General features: G+C 48.4%; 1 protein-coding gene across 4 annotated transcripts in view; it reads left to right on the forward strand.

Moving 5' to 3' along the window:
- The window catches only part of LOC118001844 (transmembrane protein 181), a 70,893-nt gene that overhangs the window by 32,181 nt on the left and 21,316 nt on the right, over positions 1–17,396 (forward strand). For all 4 annotated transcript variants that reach the window (XM_034992010.1, XM_034992012.1, XM_034992011.1 and 1 more), the window contains exons 3-6: positions 4,165–4,220; positions 6,100–6,190; positions 7,415–7,536; positions 10,641–10,751. In XM_034992010.1, the coding sequence (XP_034847901.1) occupies positions 4,165–4,220; positions 6,100–6,190; positions 7,415–7,536; positions 10,641–10,751 (380 nt within the window). The remainder of the gene's footprint in view (positions 1–4,164; positions 4,221–6,099; positions 6,191–7,414; positions 7,537–10,640; positions 10,752–17,396) is intronic.

Genomic DNA, 17,396 nt, shown 5'->3' on the forward strand with positions numbered 1-17,396 from the left:
CAGCTGCATCTCAGGTACCAGAGGATGTGTGAATTTGCTCAAGCTGGTACAGCAGCTGCAGCCGGGATCACCCCTGGTTAAGCTGATGGCGGTCCACTGTCCTCTCCAAGAGCCACCTACCCTCTGCCCAGGCCAGATAGGCGAGTTGAATGGGGGTATGGTGGGAATCTTTCACATCCTCGATGGGAACACTACTGTCTGCGGTCTAGGAACGTGACACTGGTTTTGATTGTATTTTTGTAGGTAGAGGCTGTTCTGGTTACTTCTATTTGGCCTTTCCCGCCATAATAGCCCTCACTCCACAAGTCAGGGAACCAGTCTGGGGATTCTGCCAGTTGCTGAGTATCTCTGTTGCAATTATGCATTCTGGAACTGGGGACTTAGCCATAGGGGTGGGTTCAGGACCGCCTGGGCCCATTGTGACATGTGCCTGAGCTAAAACCCCATTGATTACCTGACCCCCATAAGTCCCTACTCTGGTGTTTGGGGTTTCATGAAATTGGGGTCATTTCAGGGCCAGTGTCCAGGGGACCCCAACATGTATTTCCTTTTCCCCAATGTGCAGTTATCTTGGTAAAAAGGCTGTAGGTTCCTTTGGGAGAATGGTTAGCAGTCTATATTTTTGGCAGTGTCCTGGGGTGCTTTCTTTTTTTTTAATTTTTTTTTTTTTAAGATTTTATTTATTTGTGAGAGAGAGAATGAGAGACAGAGAGCATGAGAGGGAGGAGGGTCAGAGGGAGAAGCAGACTCCCTGCTGAGCAGGGAGCCTGATGTGGGACTCGATCCCAGGACTCCAGGATCATGACCTGAGCCGAAGGCAGTCACTTAACCAACTGAGCCACCCAGGCGCCCCTGGGGTGCTTTCTTGAGGGAACCCAGTCTTCTTCATTCAAGGGGTTTGGGTCTGTAAAGTGGCCCAAATCTGGAAACTATTGATGGACTGTGACTCTCTGTTTTTATGATTCAGGTTAGACTCTTGTTCACTTGAGTTAGACTTTTCTGCTTACACAGATTAAGTCAAACTTTAGCAGGCTTCCTGTGGATTTCACTTCTAGGAACGCCATAATCAACTAGCCAGTCCTATAGGTCTGTGTGAATCAGACTCCTCTGAGTGCTGCTTTGACTGTCCTGTCCATTACAGGAGTCATACCCACCTTGCTTTGGATAGGTGAGCACCGCTGCTTGGCCCCCCCGCTCCCGGGGTCCAGTTACTCCCATTGTGCTGGGTTTCCCCAGTTCACTGACCATGGTTCCTACTGTAAGATCTGGTCCACAGAGCAGGGCAGTCATAGAGCTCATTAAGGATGCTGGGGCCTCCCTCACAAATTTATTCCTCGTAGCAGTGGTGAAAGCTCTGTGTCCTGGAATCTCCCAGCAGGTCTTCAATGACAAATCGACCCCAATGTTCCAATCTCCCTAAGCCTCCGAATCCCTTCCTTTCCATTAAACCAAGGCAGGTGTGGCATTTTTGATTTGCTCACTGGGGACCATCTTTTGGTCCACATTTTAACCAACCATCCAAACTGTTAGAGCCCTTCCTAACTCCTTGAGCTCCAGCATGCAAAGCAGAATCTCTCCTTAGTGGGCCTGCATCCATAAATTCAGACCAATCCAACTTTATGTTCCTTCCACCATTTTCCCACACCCTTCGTATTCATTCCCACATATGTTACCCGGATTTCTCTCTATATAAACCAGAAAACTCCCGTAGTTCTTTTGGAGTGTAGTGCATCTCCTCATGGGTCATACCTTGTACCTCATCTTTAGGAGCCTGCTGGAACTTGAGTCTAGTTATCGTTCTAGAATCAGAGAGGCGAGGTTGCTGAGCAGAATCGGCATTGTCTTGCATGGCCGTCAGGGGAGTCTGTCTCCTTCTACTGGGAATGGGGAGAACTCTTCCAGTGGCAAAGAAGATGCATAGGAATTTAACAGCTCCGTGCCCCCATCTTCATTAGGATCTTCCTGCACGTCCCCAGGCCAGGATCGCTTGAGCAGTGAGGCAGCCTGTGAGGCTGGTGTTCAACTTGTGTTGTAATTCAGCCAGTTGCAGGATGAGATTCTGGGCTTGACTTGCAGCTCGCAGCGCTGTGGCTACAGGAGGTCAGACTCTCCATCAGGGCACACAGAAGCCATCAGATCACTTACACAGCACTGGAGCTGGGAATTCAAACCCCGGAGCTCACCTTGTCCGGGGACATTAGGAACAACCAGTCAACCTCATTCTGTTTGTTTTCCAAAAATATTCTAAAATATCACAAATAGAGTCACTTAGCTCCTTCTTAGAAGTGGTTGAATCTAGGAGTATCCAGTGGAGATGGTTTGCATATTTTCATGAACCAGTGCTGCCTTATAGAGTCACTACCATCTTTACACCTGATCAGGTTAGGGAACCAGTTCCAGAAACCCCAGAACCAATAGGAAAAAACTCTTCTTCCAGGCACCTGGGTGTGGCTCAATCGGTGAAGCGTCTGCCTTCGGCTCAGGTCATGATCTCTGGGTCTTGGGATCGAGTCCCACAGAGGGCTCCTTGCTCAGTGGGGAGCCTGCTTCTCTCTGTCTCTTTCTCTCTCCCCTTCTGCCCCTCCCCACTGCTCATTCTCTCTCCCTCTCTCTCTCAAATAAATAAAATCTTAAAAAAAAGAAAAAACTCTTCCTCTATAACCACTCTCAGTACCAAATTCTATATTAGGGTTCTCCAAAGAAACTGAACCAATAGGAGGCATATATATGGGGGGGGGGAGAGTGGGAGAGAGGGGCAGGGGTGGAGGGGGAGAGAGAGATTTATTATAAGGAACTGGCTCATAGGATTATGGAGGCGGAGAAACTCCAAGATCTGTAATCAACAAGCTAGAGGCACAGGAGAGCCAGATAAGGTCCAGTCTGTGTCTGGAAACAGCTGAATATTGATGGGCCAGCTTGAAGACCGAGAGCAAGCCCAGGCAGAGAGCAGATTCTCCCTTACTCAGCCTTTTGCTCTATTCAGGCCTTCAACCATTTGGATGAGACCACCCCGCCCCGCCACATTGGCAGGGAAGTCTACTGTCCTCCATACACTGATTCAAATGTGAATCTCATCCAGAAACACCCTCACAGACACAGTCAGAATCACCTTTAGCCGGATATCTGGGTACACACGGCCCAGTCAAGTTGACAAAAATCACCGTCCTCAGTCCTCTGGTAATAACATTATTAGGATTTCAGAATTAGGAGAGCCTTAGAGACCACTGACTCAGTTGCCCTCATTTTGCAAATGTGAAAGCAGACTCAGAAAGCCAAGTTAGCTAAGACTGGAGTGTAGACTTTTCTGACTCCCAGTTCTTAATTCTGAGAAAGCAGACTGCCTTATTTCCTGGAACAGGGGTTTGCTCAGATTGTGAATCTTTTAGGATAAACCTCACTGGGGTTGCAAGCCTCCTTCCCCCACAGGGACAGCCTCCTCAGCATTCATGAACACATTCCAGACACATGTCACTGCATTTGTTATGAACTTGTTACATAGTCCTGTGCGTACTTGTGTGTCTCCTCCTCTAAATGGAGGATACTTGGTCACTGAGGCAGCCCAGAAAACTAGCATCACAGCTGAGAGTGATTTTAGATGAATTAAATTAAAATCTGCTTCACGCTGCTTTCCTTTGAGGCCAAAGCTCTGAAAAATTACCTTGTAAGATTCCGTGAAGCTTATATATCTGCTCTTTCAGGAATATACATTGAGTGTACATTCATATATTTTATGCTTTTTTATATCCTGAGCTTAATAAATATTTTTGGAAGACTGGATTAATTGGATGAACAGATAAATGTGTCTTAATTTTTTAGCAGAAATCTTTATACTTCACAAAATACATAGACGATGTCTTTCCTGGATCCGAGCACTACAGAGCGAGCACTCATTGAAAGCAAAGGAGAGGTTTTGGCGTAGATGGATCCTGGGGGAATCATATGTGGTGTGTGGTGGTCATATCGTGTCCCCTGCGTTGGGAAGTCATGACGGGCAGCAGTGTGGATGTTGTGTGTCTGTGTGTTTATACGTCCCCTAAGGACAGAGCAGGACAATAAGACCACCTCTACATAATGTGTGTCTTTCTTGGCATTTGAAAAACAATCAATAAATTAATTAGCGATATAGAAATAACCTGCTTTTCTCATTCTCTATTACACTTTTAGGGCCCAAAGTAATCCAGACGTCTGCAGCTAATTTTTCACTAAATAACAGTAAAAAGGTAAGACTGGGTGGAGGGGGCAGCTGTCGGGGTCACTCCGAGGGTCCTTGGGGCGCGCCTCCCTTGCCGTGCAGCTTGCTTCTTAGGCAGCACGCACGTCTCACACCACTGTCAGCTGCTGGCCTCTGGGCTCTGGTTTGCTAGAAGGACCTTCTCTGCTGTGGCAATAGCTCAGTGCTGGAGAGGACGGTGCTGTCAGCCTGGGAGCAGCAGTTGCTTTCCAAATGCCGGTCGACTCACCCCGATCTCTCACGCCCGCAAGTCTTCCTAGACTCTGAGGTCTGACAATGCTCCCGTGGGCATCTGGCTGTTTCTTACTATATTTACACAAGTTAACACAGGTCTCTTTCTTTTCTTTTTTAAATGTGGTTGATTCTTCATCTTTAGAGAAAAACAAAGGTCTTTCCAATTGGAGAATTTCAGTAATCTTTAATAAATGCTAATTGTGAGAGCCCAAACAACTAAACCCCTTTCTTTTTCTGCATACCAGACATATCTTTACCTGTAAACTGAATGCAGTTGTCCCACGTTCTCATGGCACCATAACGTTTAAATCTGATTGACCCCAAACACCTCCCTGCCTGCCTTCTCTTAGCTCTCTGGTAGGTTTTAACCCTTACAGTTTTCAAAAAAGCAAAAGGAGGAAAATGTCCAAAAACTTACCTTTTAATTCCTCTTACTCTTGCTAGTTGGGAAGGGCCCTCTGGTTAGCCCACTGACATTTGAGTTTCTTGATTTTCTTTCTCTCTTGCCCTGAGGACCTGATTCAAAGAGGTGCTACCATCGGGATTTCCCGAACATAGTGTGGTCTTTTAAAATTTCTCTCAGGGGTGCCTGGGTGGCTCAGTCGGTTAAGTGTCTGACTTTGGCTCAGGTCGTGATTCCAGGGTCCTGGGATCGAGCCCCTCATCGGGCTCCCTGCTCAGCGGGGAGCCTGCTTTTCCCTCTCCCTCTGCCTGCCACTCCCCCCTCCTTGTGTTCTCTCTCTCTCTTTGTGTCAAATAAATAAATAAAATCTTAAAAAAAAATAAAATAAAATTTCTCTCAGGATGTAAGTCCTTTTTTTTGACACTAAAAATAGCAGCCGTCCCACCAAACTGACTTGCTCCCAAAAGATCAGACTCACTTCTGAAAGATGATAGACCGTCCTCTGGTAGGTTTCAGTGCCTCCTGGCTTCGGGCAAGCCTTCAGTCACAGAGCATTTCTGTCAGTTCTAAAACACAGATACTACATATTTATGTTCAAAGACTTCATTCAAATAATGCATTTCTTTGGCACCGTCGGTGGGCTCCTTAAGCAATGTTCTCTGTCTCCCACGGCTGCTAGGAGCCAGTATTAACGGTTTTCAGCACCCACCACAGAAGCATCATTGGCGATGGGGTCCCGCCTAATTTTTCTCTCCAGGGGCAGTAAGACTTTCCTGAAGCTGTAAACAATAGACCTCAAACAGTGACTGGTACGGCATATTGGAACTGAGGAAATGATTCTTGTGAATATCAAGCTCTATTCTTGGTGTCCTTTATTATCTTATGGTACATCTTATCCTATGTACTGTTAATTTTTTGTTTTTCTCCAGGATGGTTTTTTCTTGCTATTTAAGTAGGTATATGGTCCCAAGGCTGCAGATGCTGGACATTGCCTGCTTACAGGTTTTCATGAGACAGAGGGGGTTGCAATAGGAAGCTAGTCTTGTCTTTTTCTGGAAGGCAAAATTTTACTTATATTGTCTAAAGGAAAACCACACGTTTCTGTTTCGAGCTTACACAAACCTTTTTTTTTTTTTACTAAATGTAAATTTTGTACGTCAAGATGAGGTATTTGGTAGACTTAATGAAAAGGTCATACGGATTACTTAATTCTTTTTTCTTTTTGCCTTAGCTGAAGCCAATTCAAATCCTTTCAAATCCATTGTCTACATATAATCAGCAACTGTGGCTGACGTGCGTTGTAGAGTTGGATCAGTCAAAAGGTATGAAGCCTGACATTTCGGAACGGTGTTTCTTTGTACAAAGCACCCTATTTTAAAGATCGAGAGAGCTTTAAAATCTTTGAACAAGTGCTCAAAGATGGATCACAGGGATGTTCATTAGTCTTTATAACAGCAACAGATTGGAAGCCCCTTCCATGTCTGCCAGCGTCTTCCAGAGAAAGTTATGATGCAGTGCTCAGCGAGCGCCGGTCAGCTTAGCTCAGCGGCTCCACAGGGTAGCCACGGCTGCGGCGCCTTTTCCCTGGGGTTCTGGGAGAGCTTTCAGTTCTGATGCCCTGAGGTGAAGGTTCTGTCCCCCAGGGACACTTGGCAGTTGTCACCCCGGGGCGGAGGAGTGCTCCTAGTACCTAGAGGGTGCTGAGCATCCTGCAGTGCACAGGACAGTCCCACAGCAGAGGGTGATCTGGCCTCAAAATATCGGTGCTGCTGAGGCTGAGAACCCTGCCCCGGCGCGTCCGGTCCCTAACGCTGCAGCTCTGCGAGTCTGGAGCGGCACTAGTTACGCGTCGTCCGGGGAGAACCGAGAAAATGGTCACCCACATTGTTTTTCATGTTCTGTGATGCAGATGAGGCGCTTTGGCTGTGAAAGAATTTGAAAAGATAACCCCAGAACCACAGTAAATTAAGTGGAAAAAAAATGTATACTACCAAAAAATTAACCCCCTTTTGTAACATTAAAAAAAAAAAACAAATAAATTTGGTGTCACTGTGTATTTGTATGCCTAGAAAATGGTCTGGAAGGATGGACATAACATGTTAATTATGGTTATCTCTAGATGGTGGGATTGTAAGTGTTTAATGACATCTTTGTATTTTTTTGTTCTCTGATTTTTTTTAACAGTGGGCATAAAAACAGAAAAATAATAAAATATGTAATCAGAAAAATAAGAAATCTAATTTTGTTTTAGTATAAAGTTAAGTTAGAAATTTATGTGGGAAATTAAGAAGCAAAATTTCATTAGCCATGAAATGCTTGCCCTTTTATGAACCCAAACTGGGGGACCTGTAATGTAGGTTTTTACATAGGCCCCTGGGTAACGGGTTGGACGTAGAACCTGATGGAAAGGCTTTGCTTTGCAGACAAGTGTGAGGTTTTTCACATGTGCTGAGGCTGAGCTGGTTGCAGGACCCTTCTGGGGACTCACCGTGGCCAGTGTGATGTGCCTGAGGAGGCCTCTGACACTGCATCTCTTTCTTTTGTAGAAACATCTATTCAGACAAGCTTCCTCATGACTGTTAAGGTTGACGGTGTAGCTCAAGATGGAACCACCATGTTCGTTCATAACAAGGTTCACAATCGGACGAGGACCCTCACCTGTGCGGGGGTGAGTGCGTTCGAATGTCAGCGATTATTCATCTTGCTGCCCTGTTACATGCCTGCTTTCCTGAGTAAAAGAATCGAACCATAGCCGTGATGGTGCAGAACACTCACCTAACTCTCTACACTGATACCTTATAAATTCTTACAAACGTACACACATTCACACACACACACACACACACCGAGGATGCCTGTTTTCACTGTGTACTGCCTGGGGTGTCTACAGATGGCTGTTCACGGGCTTCTTGTCGCCTGTGAAGGTCTGCGCTGCTCCCTGGTCATTCCGAATTGTCTGGTTTCCAGCCCTGCTCCACCTGCGGGCCTGAGGCCCCAGCCTTGTAGGGAGAGCGGCCTACTTGTTAGAGTGTCTGCTTCAGGGTGCAGTGTGTGGTTATGCGATGGGAAACCTGGTGGCCCAAAGTGAGAAAGGAACCCTCACTCTTGTTTTTTTGGCACCATATTCTGTCAGAATCCCGAGAGTCAGAACTGGGATCGCTCTGTATATAGCAGGGAGGCCCCCTGGGATGAAGCCGGTCGTGGGGGGTATGGAGAACACAGGGAACATCAGAAAAGAGAATGCGTGGATTGGGGGGTTAGGAAAGTGGTTCCCCTGACAGGCCTCATGCCAGGCTTCCCGTACATTCAGGTCTCCCTCAGTCCCCAGCGCAGGCCCACGGAGCCCTGTTCCCAGAGCCCCATTGTACACAAGAAGAAACTGAGGCTCAGAGAGATCAGAGCACTTGCCCGAGGGACACACACAGTGAGCAGGGCTTGGGATCTCAGCCCATGCTTTCGGGTTCTAGAGCTCGTGCCCTTAGCAGCCACATACCGCCTGCTTCAGGACAGGGAAGCAGCAGGCCTGTGTGTCCTGGCAGGAAAGGATTCAGGTGGGAGGGTTCCTGTTTCATGCTGGCCCCCGTCTGTGGTCCGTTCCCTGCTGGCATCTGCCTGAGGATCCCAAGGTGGCCACTCCCTGACCCGAGCAGCGGCTCCGCCCACGGGGTCCACTTTGTGGGCAGGTGTTGCTCAGAAAGCCGCACAAGTGACCAGACTCTCGCTCTGCTCCATTGTCACCCGTGGGAGGAGGCCTGGGCCAGCCTCTCAAATGTGTTGTCCTCAAAGTGGGGTAACGCCCTCCCTGACCGTCCTTGTAAAGTGGCGAGGATCAAGTCGGACACCGGATGGGAGAGTGGGCAGTGCCCAGTGGGGGGCCGAGCACCCCCCATGTCTGTGTACAGTAGATGCTGGGCCAGTTCTGCTGCGTAAACGGCAGGGAGGACAGATGCCGGATCTGGAAGGCCCGCACGGGCGGGCTTCGCCTCCACCCCCAAGCCAACTGGGGTCCCGTCCCGCTCCCGCTCCAGCTCCAGCTCCAGCTTTGCTCCTTCTCGCACCGGGCAGGTGATGATGAACAGGCGGTTGGTGACTTTATTTTACGGCTAATGTGACTGATCTTTCTGGTTTGCAAGGACCAAGGAGTTTCCCAGGATGGGGGACTTTCTGTTTTAAACGGGGTAAGTCTCGGGCCAGCGAGGACGACTTGGTCACCTTGTCTGAGGCCTGTACTTGGAACAGCGCCAGGCTGCCCGCAGGGCTGCTTGTCTACTTCCTGGCAGTGCCCCCCACACTGTGCCCCTCGAGAGTGGCCCTCGGTGCCTCGCCGTGGTGTCTCCCCTCTCCCACAGTTTCTACTGTTCTCTCTCTGTGCAGGCCCCTCCCCAGCCCTCCCAGGAACACTGCCCTGACTTAAAAAAAAAAGATGGGCTTTTTGTGTTCTGGAGCTATTGACCACCCTTTATACTATCTTTGTCTTGCCGCGAAGAGAAAACACTGTCCACCTCAGGTAGCAAGTGGTCCATGACGGGCGGGTAAGAATGCTGTGCTTTCCCCAAGGATTTGCAGAGGCACATTGTGATCGGTGCGCAAACCATGGCTTGAATGGAGAACCGCCAAACCATCAGGTGGTCTCACTGTAGTTTTTATAAACTTGAAGATACCTGCAGGCTCATATATAACTGCTTTGTTCATTCAAGCATCCTCTGAAAGCCCAGACTCGTAAGAAGCGGTCATCTGTGCAGCACAGATCCATTCGCTGAGTACTAAGTACTGCTCAGTCCTTAGCTGCCCCTGTCCCCACGTGCCTCCTGTGACCTGACTGTTGGGAACAAATTTGGTTTTGCGGAGACCAGGGATGACACACACACTCACCCCTTCTGACTTCTTCCCTGGCCCTTAGGTCAGCACCCCCTGCCTGCCGATTGTTAAGGCTTCCCATGAACACCCAGATCTGTTTTCCTACATGACCTCAGACATTCACAGCTTGGGGAGCCTTTGATCCACAGTGGGGGTGACTGCCCTGTTCATAGCCACGGCTCACACGGGCGCCACCCAGAGACTGTCAGACCGCAAGAGGACTTCTGAGGGGTGCACTAGGCAGTGAGGCTGCGCCCAGGTCACTGGCTGCCCAGCCACTGAGTACACATCCGCATCCACCGCCCCAGCCACACTGAAGTAGGGGGGACCTGGTTCCTAACTGTATAGGAGATGGGGGCTCTGGGCAGGCAGTGAGCACACACACCCGTGTAATCACGCTAGCCATTGTTCCTGTAGCCTTTGCCTTGGGTGCGGGCCTGACCTCCCCACAGAGAGCACAGGGACTCCGTGTAGGGAAGGACAGGTGTTGGGGTGAGGGGGCAGGCACTCTGTATATCACGCAGCGGCTGTGGAAGTGAGCAGGGCGGAGAGTGAGGCTCGGGGGTCTGATTTGTTGTGTCTTAACCTACGCTCCCCCTGCCCCCTTGTATTTGTGTGAATGTCAGGTTTGTGTTGCGTTAACTTTTTTATGCAGGTGACATTATTTTGAATCGTCCAAAGTAGAAAGATTCTAATGATTGCAAATCATCTATTATTTGTTTCCAAAAATATCCATTTGGTTCTTTCTAAGAATTGTTTTTGGCTGGCATCTGAATTTTTCTGGGCTCTGGCAAGTTCCTTGGAGATGGTTCGTTCGGCTCATCTGTTGTTGGCGTGTGTTACTTCATGGGTCAGTTGGTGGGGGAGCCAGTCTTGCTTGCTTTAAAGACACAGCTCTTCCTTGCATCTTTGCAGAGGTGTGCAGAAATTATTGTGGCCCACCTGGGCTACTTGAACTACACGCAGTATACGGTGATTGTGGGATTTGAATACCTGAAGCTGCCCATCAAGGAAATGAACTTCACGGTAAGTAAGCCAGCAGACCTCAGTGTCTCCATGGCTCATTTGTTTAGCACCCATTCTTCTGTCAAATGACTGAAATAAATCTCAGCATAGAAATCTTGTTATTTTGGACAGTGGAAGACATGTACAGTTTCTAAAAACTATAGGGCACCATAATTTCTCAAGTATATGGAAGCGGGTATAGCTAAATGAAACAGCATGAAATTGGAAACCCCCTGTGGTGTTCTGAGATTGGGAACAGAGAGAATAGAGAGCAGCCTTCCCGTGGGAAGGTCAGCAGGAGTTACCGGGTGAACCCTCCTGGTAGAAGAAGAGCAAGGCGGGACCCCGTTCGCCATGGCTGGGAGCCGCCCTCGGGCCCCACCTCTGGCAGGGCGTGGGCTCTGCCCCCCCGGGGCCTGCCCAGTGCAGCTCACACGGTGAGACTTTGCTGTCCTGTGTGCCACTGAAATCAGCCTCTTTGTTCCTTCCACTCGCTTGTGCACCAGTGTAACCAACGGAGTGACCAGGAGTACGGGTTTGAGCTGGTTTAGATCCTGGCGCCATCATCTGCAGTTGAACATTGTTGGCCTGTGTCCTTATCTGTAAACTAGCTGCCTCATAAAGCCCTGTCGAGCGAGGGAAGGTGGTAACGGGCTCCTTTTGAAACGTGGCGCTTTACTGAGCTAGAACTCCCATCCCTTAGGAGAAGCCTGATAGCAGTCGATCCCCATTCCTCCCTCCCCCGACCCCCAGGGGGCTGAGAAGCCACTCACCTTCTTTCTGTCTCTGTGGATTTGCCTGTTCTGGGCATTTCATGTGAATAGATTGATCGCATATGTGGTCTTTTGGGACGGACGTCTTTCCTTACTTAGGGTGGTATTTTCGAAGTTCGCCTGTGGTTTTGAGGGTATCAGCACCGCGTGCTTTGCTGAATGTTGCACTGTGTGGGTAGATTCCATTTGGTGTATCTGCTCATCGGTTGACGGGCGTTTGGGCTCTTTCCGTTTGGGGCTTTCATGAATACTGCTGCTGTGAACATTCACGTGCAGGTCTTACTTGGACCGATGGGTGCCGTCTCCTGAGAGGTTTTGTTGTGTAGGCCCTCTCCTGCGTGCTGGACATGCACTGCCTCACCCGGCCCACCTCTGCGGTGGCGCCTGTGCTCCCCATTTTCCTGGGGGGCCTGTGGAGGTCGGCTGGGCGTGGGATCATGCACGATGCCTACTCAGTGGAGGCACTCAGCAAATGGCACCTGTTGTTAACATTCGTATTACTTTTTTTTCATGTTGTCTCCAAACTACCCAAAATGAGTTTTGCTCTTTATCTACATGATAGCTCTCCAGATATTTAAAAATGTTGCCTCAGCCCCTCGGAGATTCTTCCTTTCCTTCACACGGCCCTGGGGGTGGCTTCTGGACCTGGCAGGCTCCAGGTCTCCTTCCTGGGGCTGTCCCAGTCAGCCTGGCCGGGGCGGAGGGGAGGGGGCAGCTTGTGAAGTAGAAGGAGCAGGTAGCCCTCGAGGTGTGGCTGGAGCCTGACAGCTGGCTCCTCTGGCAGCCTCATCACCTGTCGGTTCGTGTTCTGCCAACTGCTAAACACCCCTCGGACTTTTTCCTCCGTAACTGCGGTTCAGTCTGTTCTCATTCCGACCCATAGTGAGTCTTTCTCATTCTCTGCCTCTGTGGTTGCTCTGTAACAGTTCTCCGAACCCCGCTCAGGCATTGCACTGTGCCCTTGAGTTTCTTTTCAGTGGTTTTGGCTTCTGGGTCCAGCCTCTCCTCACCCTTTGGGTTCGAATCTGGATTCTGTTCTTTGTGGTATGAAAGATTTCCTAGAGCTTTTTCCTCAGAACATCTGGCCAGCGTCCTTCCTGTGTCCTCGAGTTCATGATGCAGAGGTTGAACCCTGATAGGGTCTGAGACAGATGCCCTAAGCTCAGGCACACTGATTCCACGCTGTGCTAACCATCTGTGCTTTAGACTTTGCTATTTTAGAATTACCCCGAATCAAGAACGCAGAGAGCAAAGAGCACCGTGTTTCTCAGAGGACCTCTCCTTTCCATCTTTGTCGGGGTTTCATCCCCTGAAAGCCTTTATCAGCATTCTCCACAGCTTTCCCCGCAGGCTCAGTCCACCCCAACCCTATTACATGGGTCCCTAATACATGGGTTCGTTTTTGATTGGGGTTCTCCCCTCCATTTTTTCTGTTTTATTTCCCCTTGGACTTACTCCTATATAATTTGGTACATATTTCAGATAAACTTGGTACATGTCATTCCACTGTTGCTCAAGAAGGCAGGTGATGTGGTCTCACTGGAGGGCTCAGCAAGGAAATTGCCGTCAGAACGGCTCATCTGGAATGATGCTGTTAGGCAGAGCTGCATTCTGGGTAGTGCTCTTCAGCATCCAGAATACTGATACATGAGACCCCTGCAATCTGTGGGGATGTTACCTAAGATTTTCCTCCATTTTTGTTCATTTCTGTATTCCCAGTACCCAACAGTGCGCCTGGCAACAGTTAGGCTTATAATAAATATATATGGGTTGAATTGAAGAATAACACCATAGCATTTCACAGATTAAGAAATTCAAATGGCCAACAGACTTGTGAAATGTTGTTTATCCTTGCTATAAACCAAAGAATCAGAGACTTCAAAAAGGAATGCTTTTTTTTTTTTTTTAACCTGGCAAATGGTAAAAACACCTACAAGAAAAATCACACCTAGGATTAGTGAAATGCAAGTTCACAAGTTCTTTCATACAGGTTAATGAGGGGTGTAAATGAGTTTCAGTGTTGGGGGCAGTTTGGCGGTGTATCAGAGCCTTCTTTTTGACCTAGTAATTCTACTTCTGTGCATTTATTCTAATGAAACAATTAGAAAAGTACAGGAAGATTTATATTTTTCATAGCAGAAAGTTGGGAGCAATCTGTATTTCAGTAGAGTTCTGGTTAAATAAATTAGTTTTTCTGCAGCTGTTAAAATAATGAACTGGTCACAGAATAGATAGCATAATCTGCTATTGATTTTAAAAAAGGAAAAAAAGTTAATGAATTGAAAATGCTGATGGACACTTTCTATTATAGAAAACTCTGGAAGGCTATCTCTGGGTGGTAGGCTTAATGGTTTATTTTTTTCTTCTGTTTCTTTATAATGAGCTTTTTATTACCTTTATAATCAGAAGAGAAAATTATTTTTTTTTTAAAAGGCTCCTAAGACAACTGATATTTGAGAGGGGAAGCCAACATACCCTCTGGCAGTTCACTCTGAGGAGCTTAGTTATGGAAGAGCTACCTCAGAAAATCACGGTTTAGTGTTGTGTCCAAAACTTGTACGGAGATGCGTTAAGAAACCAGAGAACCTTACGCAAAGTGTGTCTGTATCTTTTATAAAATTGCTGTTGAAAAGTATCCATTATGTTGTGAACTCTGATCTAAACCTCCAGACAGAATTCCTTTTGACCGTTTGTTACGAACTCCTTTTACGAGACATAGACTGAAAGCTCTACGGCTCACCACATTTCCCTTTCGGCATGAGCTGCTAGAAATTTCAGGAGTAAGTTTTATGCCACATCGTGGTAGTTACTAATACCCTGGTATAGGTTTAATTATTTGCCCTCTTTCTTTACAATTTTACCTTTTAAAAAGCTTTTAAAAGTTGTTCCCATTTGGGGCGCCTGGGTGGCTCAGTCGTTAAGCGTCTGCCTTCGGCTCAGGTCATGGTCCCAGGGTCCTGGGATCGAGCCCCGCATCGGGCTCCCTGCTCAGCCAGGAGCCTGCTTCTCCCTCTTCCACTCCCCCTGCTTGTGTTTCCTCTCTAGCTGTCTCTCTCTCTGTGTCAAATAAATAAATCTTAAAAAAAAAAAAAAAAAAAAGTTGTTCCCATCTAATCCGTCTTTTTATCACAAGCTGACTTCGTTTCCGTTTTGGAAGTAAAGAAAATAGAACCAGTAAAATACATACAAAAAGTATGTCAGTGATACCGTTGTCCACGCAGCAGAATGGCTGAGGTGAAGGAGTCAGGAAGACGCCGAAGCCGGCCAGGGTGCGGGGCAGCCCGAGCCCTTGTACTCTGCCAGCGGCGGCGGAAACGCTACGCGGAGATGCATACGCATCGGCCCTGCTGGTTCCTCCTGGCTCCGCCCCGCGCCCATCAGCACAGGATGGCTCCCAGTGGCACGGTCGTGCCTGCTCTGGGGTGTCGTGTGGCAGGAAGGAGGAGCGGTGGCAGCTTTCACAGGCATGGTGTTGAAGGCGATAAGCCAAATACAAAATAGCACATGGTGTGCGATTCTGTTTATGTAAGTGGTAGGAACGGGCAAAATGAACCTGCGCCATTAAATCAGGATTAGTGTTCCTTGGGTAATTAGTGACTCGAAGGGGGCATCTGGCCGGGGGGCTTCTGGGGCGCGGTGATGGTGTTCCTCAGTCAGAACACCGTTCACACTGGTGTGTTCCATTTGTGATGGTTCATTGAGTCGTACACATGCAGCTTTTTGTAGGTATGGTACCTTCCAGTAAAAACTTAACAGGATATGTGGTGCACTTGAAAACTCAGAGCTCATCACGTGGCTGCCTGTTTAACCACATCCATTTCTTCAGACAGTCCTTGCTGCTTTGATGGAATTTGACTTGGGAGGGTTTCTATTGTTGTTTGGCGTTTCCTTGGAGATCTTTGGCATCTGGGGACTTGAGTGTGCTGGTCGCTGTGGCTTTCACCTGCCCCTGGGCGTCCCCATCGGTTTCACTAGCCAGTTCTTCCTCGTTGATGGAAATCGAGTTCAGGATGAAAATTACCCTGGTTGCTTCTCCAACCTACCAGGAGAGAGAATCATCACAAGGGCAGCCCCCAAATGTTCGGACGCTCTGTTTTCGGCAGAATACGTCTGCCCTTCTGCAGATACCTAGATGGTTGATGGTCGTTTTCTTGTGTCGCCTGCTGTGTGGGCTTTATCTTCTGTCTGGCATTGTTGTTGATGCCGTGTACCCTTACGTTGAGAAGCTTCATGTCTTTCCTTTTGTTCTCACGCGCATACTCTGCGAACATCTGGTTCACTGATTTCTACTTTATGTACATACCTATTTGAAGTGGAGCAGCACTCCTTCTATCTCTGCCTCCTCTCTCAGCTCTTGTTCTCCGTGCATCTTGCCCACATCCCACTGCCGTGTTCAAGTCAAGACCACCCTCCGGTCTTGCAGGTACATAGGAGAATACTGCTTATCTCCTGTGTCCTTAGAAAAGGGCTGAGCTGGGCATTTTCCCCTCTAATTAAGTGCCCTTTAGGTCGATTCTGGAGTGACACTGCCATCAGCTGTTCACATTTCATTTCCTCTTTTTTCTTCCTAAGCCACAACTTTTCCCTGGGGGATGAGATTAAAACAATAGCTCATGCTCTTGAGTCCTTCAGGTTTCTGTCTGGTAGACACCCTCCGGTTTCCATGTGAATTGAGAGGACTGGCAGCCGGCAGCACTTCGAGAAGCACTGACCAGATTCTTGGGTCATACTTGCCCTGTTGTTCTCATAGGACAAATTATAAAAGCATATGTTAGGCTTTTTCCCTCCAAATATTTCTATATAATAGCTTTTATATCGGTTTTCAAGTGTTGGAAACCCAGGCTGTGAATCTGAGCCTGGAACCAGTTCCAGGGGGTTGCTTAGTGCTGCCCTAGGTTGCTGGGAGTACCACCCACCTGATCAGTGAGTACCCCGATGTGCTCAACAAATGTTGAATGGTGAATGGAGAACTGGACCAAAACTCTGTAGATTGTGATTAGGGAGAAATGGCCTAGGGCCTAAAATGGATGCTTGTTGCAAAGTCAGCGTGCAGTATGGCAGGGTGAGCCCCAGTCTCTGGAAGAACAGAGGTGGCTTTGTGAAGGCCAGAGGGCCTCGCTGCACATGCCAGCGAATGGATTGATGACTCTTAAGATTTCGAAGTAAATGTCTAAAGCCTGAATGTTTTCTGGGAGTTTACTCCATTTCCTTTCACTTATTTTACTTTCTAGTTTCAAACGTACACATTCGCGCTTAAAAGTAAACGCAAAAGCAAACTCCCCTAATTCCATGCGGTGAGGTCCGTGCAGTGGCTGCCGTCCCAATCGATCCTGGTGCCGGCACAGACACTGGCTGGCTGTTTGACGGTCCCCGCGGGCCCTTCTCCTAGTCCTGGCGTCACTGCATCCATCGTCTGCAGCCGAGGGGCCAGGGCCCTGTTCTCGGAACTTCCCACATTCTTCTTGGGCTCCCTCAAGGGAGAAGAAAGACTTTCCAAGCCATTGGCACAAGCGAATACCAGACTGGGTTGGGAGGCTGGCCCGGTCCCAGGAGAACACAGAGGTGATTCCTCTCAGCTGCTGCTGGCGCAGGCAGCCTCCCGCAGAGAAACGCCAGGTGGACATGGTTTCCCTGGATCGGGAAGGACAGGGGGAAGGCACAGCAGGAGCTAAGGGACTGTTCGGAGGGTCCGCTGTGCACCAGCCGCCAGCCCAGGGCTCCGGCCACCGCGGTGAGGGCCAGAATCGAGCGCTTTGTTCCACGCCACCCTCCTCCTCCTCTTTCTGTGAACTTTTAGATTAGACCTGAAGGCATGTTTTACGTTTAGCTACCTTTATTGGATAAAGCATTGTTTTCTAGGGTTAATTTTTAAAGTGAGCGAGGTGTTTTATAC

This window comes from Mirounga leonina, unplaced genomic scaffold, assembly GCF_011800145.1.
Source record: "Mirounga leonina isolate KUSES-001 unplaced genomic scaffold, KU_Mleo_1.0 Mir_54, whole genome shotgun sequence".
In the NCBI taxonomy this organism is placed as follows: domain Eukaryota; kingdom Metazoa; phylum Chordata; class Mammalia; order Carnivora; family Phocidae; genus Mirounga; species Mirounga leonina.